Below are 10,726 nucleotides of genomic sequence, written 5' to 3' on the forward strand. Positions count from 1 at the left end.
GAAAGATGGAGAAGCCAAGATTGAATGGCGGAGCAGACTTGATGAGCCGAATGGTCTAATTCTGCTCCTGGAACTTATGCATTTATCAGACATATAAGAAGGACCACAAGGGCAACATTTTTCATTCAGTGGGCATTCCATATCTGGAAGGAGATACCAGATGAAGCTGTAGAAGCAGATAGAGTCCTGACTTTAAAGAACATTTAGACAGAAATAAGGACAGGAAGGGTTAGAAGACTATGGGCCAAATGCAGGCAAATGGGACCAGCCCAATATGCCAACTTTGCCAGCATGGATTCGGTGGGCTGGAGGGCCTGTTTCCAGTCTGTGCAACTCAATTACAATGACAAAGTCTGGCATGGTTGGAAGGGTGAATATACAGGGGATCACAAAGTGTTTATGATTTCAAGTGTTCCAAGGGTAAATTACACATTATCTCATGTGCTAAACGTTGAATCTTCCTCAAAACTGCCTCAAATCTTCCAGGTGGGTTCTTACCAGCAAATTCAAGGTCAGCTTGATCTTTTGGAAACAGTCGGTGAATTCTCCGGGTAATGGAGGCTTTGCCCTCAGTGTGAGCATGCCCTCTGTGCAAAGGATGAAGACAGAGAGAGAACATTTCATAACAAAGTCCATTAACTGCAGTATGAACATTGAATGCTCCAATTTTTAGTTACAGCCCCATGCCCCGCCGACTGTGGGAGCTTCAATCACTCCAAACCGCGGGAGAATAAAGAAGATTGGACTTTATTATATCATCATATCATATATATATACAGCCGGAAACAGGCCTTTTCGGCCCTCCAAGTCCGTGCCGCCCAGCGATCCCCGTACATTAACACTATCCCACTAGGGACAATTTTTTTAATTTTTAATTTTTTTTTTTACATTTACCCAGCCAATTAACCTACATACCTGTACGTCTTTGGAGTGTGGGAGGAAACCGAAGATCTCGGAGAAAACCCACGCAGGTCACGGGGAGAACGTACAAACTCCTTACAGTGCAGCACCCGTAGTCAGGATCGAAACTGAGTCTCCGGCGCTGCATTCGCTGTAAAGCAGCAACTCTGCCGCTGCGCCACCGTGCCGCTCATTGCCTTCTATCACAGTGAGGAATGAGGGGAATCCGCTGTGGTGGATGTTTATGTTAACTTTTATGTAGTTGTGTGGCTTGTTGCTTTTTGTTGGTATGGCTGTATGGTAATTCGCATATCACTGTACCTTAATTGGTACATGTGACAATAAAAGACCTTTGAAACCTTTGACTTCTCATCTCTCTCCTCTTCCCGCCTTATCCAACACCCTTCTGTCTCCTTTCCACCTCTTGCCTTTGCCCACCCATCTTCCAATCATGTCCACCCCCCCTCTCACCTTTATTCACCGATCATTTGCCAGGCTTTGTCCTGCCCCACCTCTCTTTTCTAGTTTTTTTCCCACTGCTTGACAATCTTAACAATGGGTGCTGTCTGTATGGAGTTTGTACGTTCTCCCTGTGACTACTTGGGTTTCATCCGGGTGCTCCAGTTTCCTCCCATTTCCCAAAGACATGCAGATTGGCTTCTATAAAATCGTCCCTGGTGTGTAGGATAGGATCGATCTAGTATACTGGTGATCGCTGGTCAGCACGGACTCAGTGTGCCAAAGGGCATGTTTCCACACTGTATCTCTAAACAAAATTAAAGCAGATGAGGTGCAAAGCAGTAGTGTAGAAAGAAGAGGAGTTGTCAATCCCCAGAGATGAGATGGGCAAATAAAGAGAAAAAACAGATAAAGCAAAGGTGATTGTAGAGGAAAAAACCAAGAGTCTTGGTTTTCTTACTTGCAGCAGCATAACAGGTCTGTAAACACAGTGGACAGGAAAGATTTAGAGGGATATGGACCAAATGCAAACAAATCATTTGATGTGGCATCTTGGTCAGCATGGATAATAGACAATAGACAATAGGTGCAGGAGGAGGCCATTCGGCCCTTCGAGCCAGCACCGCCATTCAATGTGATCATGGCTGAACATTCTCAATCAGTACCCCATTCCTGCCTTCTCCCCATACCCCCTGACTCCGCTATCCTTAAGAGCTCTATCCAGCTCTCTCTTGAATGCATTCAGAGAATTAGCCTCCACTGCCTTCTGAGGCAGAGAATTCCACAGATTCACAACTCTCTGACTGAAAAAGTTTTTCCTCATCTCAGTTCTAAATGGCCTACCCCTTATTCTTAAACTGTGGCCCCTTGTTCTGGACTCCCCCAACATTGGGAACATGTTTCCTGCCTCTAACGTGTCCAACCCCTTAATTATCTTATACGTTTCGATAAGATCTCCTCTCATCCTTCTAAATTCCAGTATACAAGCCTAGTCGCTCCAGTCTTTCAACATGTGATAGTCCCGCCATTCCGGGAATTAACCTAGTAAACCTAAGCTGCACGCCCTCAATAGCAAGAATATCCTTCCTCAAATTTGGAGACCAAAACTGCACACAGTACTCCAGGTGCGGTCTCACTAGGGCCCTGTACAACTGCAGAAGGACCTCTTTGCTCCTATACTCAACTCCTCTTGTTATGAAGGCCAACATTCCATTGGCTTTCTTCACTGCCTGCTGTACCTGCATGCTTCCTTTCAGTGACTGATGCACTAGGACACCCAGATCTCGTTGTACATCCCCTGTTCCTAACTTGACACCATTCAGATAATACTCTGCCTTCCTATTCTTACCACCAAAGTGGATAACCTCACACTTATCCACATTAAACTGCATCTGCCATGCATCCGCCCACTCACACAACCTGTCCAAGTCACCCTGCAACCTCATAGCATCTTCCTCACAGTTCACACTACCACCCAGCTTTGTATCATCTGCAAATTTGCTAATGGTACTTTTAATCCCTTCATCCAAGTAATTATTGTATATTGTAAATAGCTGCGGTCCCAGCACCGAGCCTTGCGGTACCCCACTAGTTACTGCCTGCCATTCTGAAAGGGACCCATTTATCCCCACTCTTTGCTTTCTGTCTGTCAACCAATTTTCTATCCATGTCAGTACCCTACCTCCAATACCATGTGCTCTAATTTTGCCCACCAATCTCCTTTGTGGAACCTTGTCAAAGGCTTTCTGAAAGTCAAGGTACACCACATCCACCGGCTCTCCCCTGTCAATTTTCCTAGTTACATCCTCAAAGAATTCCAGAAGATTAGTCAAGCATGATTTCCCCTTCGTAAATCCATGCTGACTCGGAACAATCCTGTTACTACTATCCAAATGCTCCGCAATTTCGTCTTTTGTAATTGACTCCAGCATCTTCCCCACCATTGATGTCAGACTAACTGGTCTATAATTTCCCGTTTTCTCTCTCCCTCCTTTCTTAAAAAGTGGGACAACATTAGCTACCCTCCAATCCACAGGAACTGATCCTGAATCTATAGAACATTGGAAAATGATCACCAATGCGTCCACAATTTCTAGCGCCACCTCCTTAAGTACTCTGGGATGCAGACCATCAGGCCCTGGGGATTTATCAGCCTTCAGTCCCATCAGTCTACCCAACACCATTTCCTGCCTAATGTGGATTTCCTTCAGTTCCTCTGTCACGCTATGATCTCTGTCCACTAGAACATCTGGGAGATTGCTTGTATCTTCCTTAGTGAAGACAGATCCAAAGTACTGGTTCAACTCGTCTGCCATTTCCTTGTTCCCCGTAATAAATTCCCCATAATAAAATAAGTTGGGCCAAAGGGCCTGTTTACATGCTGTATCCCTCTATGACTCCATGACACATAGATAATATATAATAAACCAAAGGTTCAACAAATTAATGACCCCAGTACAAGTGCCAAGAAAAAGCCCTGAGATCTTAGTGCCACCAAAGACAGCCCATTGTTCATAGTTCAACTCAGTGTTGTGCAGTGTTCAAGAGGCCGATGGTAGTTGGGAAGAGGCCGCTCGAACCTGGAGTTCACGGCAAGAAGGGAAAATGAAGGAGAAAAGAGAAAAAGAGTAAAGAGAGGGCAGCACAGCGGCGTAACAGTACAGTTCTTCTACAGTTGCTGCTTCGTAATGCCAGAGGCCCGGGTTCGATCCTGACTTGGGGTGCTGGCTGTATGGAGTTTGTAGATTCTCCCCGTGACCGCGTGGGTTTTCTCCGGGTGCTCCAGTTTCCTCTCACATCCCAAAGGCGTGCAACTTGTAGGTTAATTGGCTTCAGTAAAGATTGTAATTGGTCCCTAGTGTGCAGGGTAGTGCTGGTGTATGGCGTGATCATTGGTTAGCACACACCCAGTGGGCCGAAGGGCCTGTTTGCATGCTGTATCTATAAAACCTCAAATGAATTGAAGGCGGCATTGGGGCAAGTATATTCTCCAATATCGAACAGGTAGTTCCAAATGATTAACTACTATTCCCACCACCACTATCCCTACTCCTTATTCCATCAAAAGCCGCTCATGAAAGAGCCTGTTTCTGCACTGTATCTCTAAAAGCTCTAAAGTCTAAATTGGGAAAGGGGGAAATAAAGGTGAAGGGTGTTTCCTACCAGCCGGTGCCTTTTTCTTGTTCTTCTTGGATTTCTTCCTCTGATTGAGTTGATTGTAGGCCTCAGCAGCCTTCTGGAGCTTGGCCACAAAAAACTCAATGTCGTCCAGGGTGCAGTTTAGGATTTGCTGTGGAAGAAGAAACATCGTGAGGCTGGTTTGAGGCTGCGGCACGATTCATAACGTCGAGATGAACGAGAAGCATCTCCAGGGAAACCAGTTCGTTTCCCCAGGATGTCCGAGCCATATATGCACACGGAGACAAGCCCTTCGGCCCAACTCGTCCGTGCTCACCAAGATGCCCCCATCTAAGCTAGTCCCACTTACCCATGTTTGGGCTATACCCTGAGAGAAGTATTTAAAATTATGAGAGGCATTTTGCATGAGGCACAGTGGCAAGTGATAGAATTGCTGCCTCACAGCGCCAGAGACCCGGTTGATCCTGACTATGGTTGCTGTCTGTACACAGTTTGTATATTCTTCCTGTGACCTCGTGGGTTTTCTCCGGGTGCTCCGGTTTACTCCCACACTCCAAAGACATTCAGGTTTGTAGGATAATTGGCTGCGGTAAAGATTGTAATTTGTCTCTAGTGTGTAGGATAGTGGTAATATATGGGGATCGCAGGTCAATGGGCCGAAGGGCCTGTTTCCTTGCTCTGTCTGTCAACTAAACTAAAGACATACATGGGTTTACCAGTCAGAACATTTTTCCCAAGAAATAAATAAAAAAATCAAATAACAGAGGGCATAAATTTGAGGGGAGAGGGACAAAGTTTAAACATAAAAACATAGAAAATAGGTGCACGAGTAGGCCATTCAGCCCTTCGAGCCTGCACCGCCATTCAATATGATCATGGCTGATCATCCAGCACAGTAACCTGTACCTGCCTTCTCTCCATACCCCCTGATCCCTTTAGCCACAAGGGCCACATCTAACTCCCTCTTAAATATAGCCAATGAACTGGCCTCAACTACCTTCTGTGGCAGAGAATTCCACAGACTCACCACTCTCTGTGTGAAGAAATGTTTTCTCATCTCGGTCCTAAAAGACTTCCCCCTTATCCTTAAGCTGTGACCCCTGGTTCTGGACTCCCCCAACATCGGGAACAATCTTCCCGCATCTAGCCTCTCCAACCCCTTAAGAATTTTATATGTTTCTATAAGATCCCCCCTCAGTCTTCTAAATTCCAGCGAGTACAAGCCCAGTCTATCCAGTCTTTCTTCATATGAAAGTCCAGCCATCCCAGGGATCAATCTGGTGAACCTTCTCTGTACTCCCTCTAAGGCAAGAACGTCTTTCCTCAGATTAGGAGACCAAAACTGCACACAATACTCCAGGTGCGGTCTCACCAAGGCCCTGTACAACTAAAGGAGATGTGCGTGGGAACTTTTTTTTACCCAGAGGATGGTGAGTATCTGGAACATGCTGCCGGGTGTGGTGGTGGAGGCAGATACGATAGTGGGGTTTAAGAGGCTTTTAGATAGGCACGTGGATGTACAGGGAATGATCATGTGCAGGCAGAGGTGATCTGTTATACTTGGCATCATGTTCGGCACAGACACTGTGGGCCGAAGGGCCTGTTCCTGTGTTGTACTGTTCCATGTTCGGTGCTTGCGTTCATGTTAATCACTCTATGCTGTGTGCTGACTCTCTTTGTAGTCATCCCTTTGTTGTCAGCTGTGCTCGTTTCAGCGCACGTACATTGGCTTTGAGATATGTTTTTGTTTTTCGACTGATCTGATGGCTATGAATATTTCATGTGCTCATGACTTCAGATGTCTTTTGTAAAAAGGTGTGGGTTTCAAAGCTTTGCAGACGCCAATGTTTCCAGACTGAATGACGTGGTGTTATTTTTCTTTCATTTGTTTCCTTGTTTTAAGTCCGTACATTTGGACGGGAGGAATATTAGGCAAAGATTACAGTCTTAATTACAGATCGGTGAATATTTAACTTTATGGAACATAATTCTTACTCTGGGGAAATGGAGATAAGATGTGGCATTGAAAGCAAAACGCAGTTACAAGGCTGAGTTTTAAATCAACAAAGCTTTTTAAATGGAAGCACAAGGAACTGCAGATGCTGGTTTACAAAAAGAATAGACACAAAGTGCTGGAGTAACTTAGCATGCCAGGCAGCATCTCTGGAGTGAATGGATATGTGTAGTTTCAGGTCACACTGAAGGAATGGGGGGTGGGTGGGGTGAAGAAAGCTGGAAAAGAGAGGTGGGAGCGAGACAAAGTCTGGCAAGTGATAGGTGGATAGTCATGAAGTGCTAGAGTAACTTAGTGGGTCAGGCAGCATCTCTGGAGAAAAAGGATGGGTGACAACAATTCGGGTTTGGACCCTTCTTCACCTGGAACGTCACTCACCCTCTTTCTCCAGAGACGCTGCCTCTCCCACTGAGTTACTCCAGCACTTTGTGTCTATCTTTGGTATAAACCTGCATCTGTAGTTCACTGTTTCTACAAGTGATAGGTGGATACAGGAGAGGGGAGTTGAGGCGCAGGAGACATTGGTGAAACGGGTGCTCACTGGAATGGACATAAGTATCCTGTTTTCTCGGTTGCGGGTAGATATTTGAGAAGGAATTCAGAGCCACTCACCACATCTTTCTCAATCCTTTGAGCCAACGACTTCTGGTGGTTCCTCAATCTCCTGGAGGTTTGTGGTTCTCCTGTTGTGTTCCACTGTGGAAAGACATCCAGGGGTTAGTCTCTGGTACCCCAGAGTTTTCCTCATCAAAAGAAAACAAATGCTGGCTCACTTTTATCCCCAAATTGTGACAGCACTCCATATCGACCCTGGAATGTGTGTGAGAGAGAGAGGGGGGGAGAGAGAGAGGGGGAGAGAGAGGGGGAGGGAGGGAGGGGAGGGGAGGGGGAGGGGGAGGGAGAGAGAGAGAGAGAGAGAGAGAGAGAGAGAGAGAGAGAGAGAGAGAGAGAGAGAGAGAGAGAGAGAGAGAGAGAGAGAGAGAGAGAGATGAGAGGAGAGGAGAGAGAGAGAGAGAGAGGAGGGAGGAGAGGGAGGGAGGGGGAGAGAGAGGGAGGGGGAGAGGAGAGGGAGGGGGGGAGAGAGGGAGGGGGAGAGGGGAGAGAGGGGAGGGGGAGAGAGAGGGGAGAGGGGGGAGGAGAGGGGGAGGAAGAGAGGGAGGCAGAGAGGGAGGGATGGAGAGTGAGAGAGTTTATGGATTGCTGGGTTGCAACTCCCACTGCAGTGTAAAGCCGAATGGGTGGTGCGGTGGTGCAGCCTGTAGAGCCGCTGCCTCAGAGCGGCAGGGGTCCCGGGTTCGATCCTAACCATGGTTGCTGTCCACGTGGAGTTTGCATGTTCGCCCTGTGACAGCGGCTTTTATCCGGGTGCTGCGGTTTCCTCCCAAACTCAAAAAAACCTGCGGGTTTGTAGGCCTCTGTAAATTGCCCCTAATATCCTGAAAGTGGAATAACATAGAACTGATGTGGGACAGGCGAATGATGGTCATGGACTTGATTGGGTCGAAGGGCCTGTTTCCATTCTGAATGTTCCAATCAATACTCAATCCTAAAGAGTTTCAGGTCTCTAGTTTAATTGGCCCTTTGTAATATTGCTCCTAATATGTAAGGGAGTGGAAGAACTCGTTTAAAATGCATGACTTATGATCAGCATTGACTCACAAGGGCCTGTTTTCATATTGTATTTTTTAAACACTGACATTACTTACAACTGTTGGGACGGAAGCAAAAGGAAAAGATAATGTTTGTATGAAGCACACCCAGTTAACTGAAGCTAAGGTGAACACAGGCAGGCCATTGTCCATGGCTTTAGTCCTTTCACTGTTCTCCTTCATAAAACAAGAATGACCCTGGGGATGGGAGGGCTAACATATGATGAGCGTTGTCAGCACTGGGCCTGTACTCGCTGGAGTTCACAAGATGAGGGGGATCTTGTAGAAACGTGCCGTATATTGAAAGGTCTGGATAGAGTGGAATACCTACTCACTATCCCCGCGGTCTAGGCTTAAGCTCAGGGGTGACCGCGCTTTTGCGGTCTTGCAGCTCCTAGACTGTGGAACAGCATCCCTCTCTCCATCAGAACTGCCCCCTCCATCGACTCCTTTAAGTCCAGACTCAAAACCTATTTCTACTCCCTAGCGTTTGAGGCTCATTGAGGAGGCGCTGTGAACTGTTTGCATGCTACTATATGTTTCTTTTTTTTTTCCATTGGAACCTAATCAGATGTACAGCACTTTGGTCAACGTGGGTTGTTTTTAAATGTGCTATACAAATAAAATTTACTTGACTTGACTTGGACTTGGATGTGGAGAGGATGTTTCCACTATAGACAATAGACAATAGACAATAGGTGCAGGAGTAGGCCATTTCAGCCCTTCGAGCCAGCACCGCCATTTCAATGCGATCATGGCTGATCACTGCTCAGAGTACCCCCGTTCCTCGCTGCCTTCTCGGAGAGTCTAGGACCAGAGGGCACATCCTCAGATTAACAAAGGGGTGCCACCAATTATTTAACCAGAGAGTGGTGAATCTGTGGAATTCATTGCCACAGATGGTTATGGAGGACGAGTCTTTTGGAATCTTCTTAAAGAGGAGATGGACAGGTTCTTGATTAATAAAGGTGTCAAGGGTTATGGGGAGAAAGTTTGTTGAGATGGGGTTGAGAGGTCACAGATAGATCAGCCATGATTGACATGGGCGCAGCATACCTGATGGGCCGAATGGCCTAATTCTGCTCCTATGAAGTTATGAACTTGAAACATAGAAGAGTACAGCAGAGACAGGCTCTTCTGCCCACAATGTCTGTTTCAGTTTCTGTTTTCTCCTGCACAGCCGCCAACAGCTGGGCTACCTCGTGCAGGTTTCGCTCGCGTAGGGTACGGTTGCAAAAAGGGTTATTTAGATTTTTATGTGGGCAAGTTTGGTGAGATGATCCATGTCCACGTTGTCGAGCTGTGACTTGAAGAGTGACAAGGTTGGTGCACATCTGGCGGTGTGGGGAAGGATGTTCCACTCTGGGATAGTCCATGGACATAGTGACTGTAGGTAGCTGTTTTTGTTTGCTCTAATTCCAAGTATAAATGAAGTGACCTGAGGACTGTCTTGTAAGTTTCTGGGTATTGGAATGCATTCAAGAGAGCTGGATAGAGCTCTTAAAGATAGCGGAGTCAGGGGTACGGGGAGAAGGCAGGAACGGGGTCTGGCTCGAAGGGCCGAATGGCCTCTTCCTGCACCTATTGCCTATTGTCTATTGAATAAAGTGAGATATATGTGTCGGATGTAATGCCAAGACCAAATCTTATCTGCCTGCACATAATCTATGCTGTGCATATCCATGTGCCTACCCAAACAGTCTCTTAATCACCACTGTTCTCTCTACCTCCACCACATCCCCCGGTAGCATGTTCCAGGCACCCATCATCCTCTGTGTAACAAATCTGTTGCCTGCACACCTGCTTTAAACGTTACCCCTCCCACCTTAAAGCTGTGCCCTGTAGTATTTGATTTTTCCATCCTGGGGAAAAGATTTTGAATGTCTACCCTATCTATGCCTCTCAGAACTTTGTATACTTCTATCAGGTCTTCCCACAACCTCTGGTGTGCTGGAGAAGACCAATCCAAGTCTGTCCAACCTCAAAGTAAATAACTCGCCCCACATAGAAACATAGAAAATAGGTGCAGGAGTAGGCCATTCGGCCTTCGAGCCTGTACGCACCGCCATTCAATATGATCATGGCTGATCATCCAGCTCAGTAACCTGTACCTGCCTTCTCTCCATACCCCCTGATCCCTTTAGCCACAAGGGCCACATCTAACTCCCTCTTATCATATATCATATCATATATATACAGCCGGAAACAGGCCTTTTCGGCCCTCCAAGTCCGTGCCGCCCAGTGATCCCCGTACATTAACACTATCCTACACCCACTAGGGACAATTTTGACATTTACCCAGCCAATTAACCTACATACCTGTACGTCTCTTTAATATAGCCAATGAACTGGGGTCAACTACCTTCTGTGGCAGAGAATTCCACAGACTCACCACTCTCTGTGTGAAGAAATGTTTTCTCATCTCGGTCCTAAAAGACTTCCCCCTTATCCTTAAGCTGGTTCTGGACTTCCCCAACATCGGGAACAAACTTCCCGCATCTATCTCCTTTAAACTTTGCCTCTCTCACCTTAAAGCCATGACCTCTGATTTTTTTTTCCAGCTGGG

At 46.6% G+C, this 10,726-nt stretch overlaps 1 protein-coding gene across 1 annotated transcript in view; it reads right to left on the bottom strand.

The window, feature by feature from the left end:
* Positions 1-10,726, bottom strand: part of eps8l2 (EPS8 signaling adaptor L2) — a 119,328-nt gene that overhangs the window by 25,905 nt on the left and 82,697 nt on the right. Inside the window, 4 exon segments of the mRNA XM_078414906.1 lie at positions 499-587; positions 4,522-4,648; positions 7,124-7,150; positions 7,152-7,254. Of these exon segments, the coding sequence (XP_078271032.1) occupies positions 499-587; positions 4,522-4,648; positions 7,124-7,150; positions 7,152-7,254 (346 nt within the window).

The sequence above is a fragment of the Rhinoraja longicauda genome, chromosome 18, assembly GCF_053455715.1.
Source record: "Rhinoraja longicauda isolate Sanriku21f chromosome 18, sRhiLon1.1, whole genome shotgun sequence".
Lineage (NCBI taxonomy): Eukaryota > Metazoa > Chordata > Chondrichthyes > Rajiformes > Arhynchobatidae > Rhinoraja > Rhinoraja longicauda.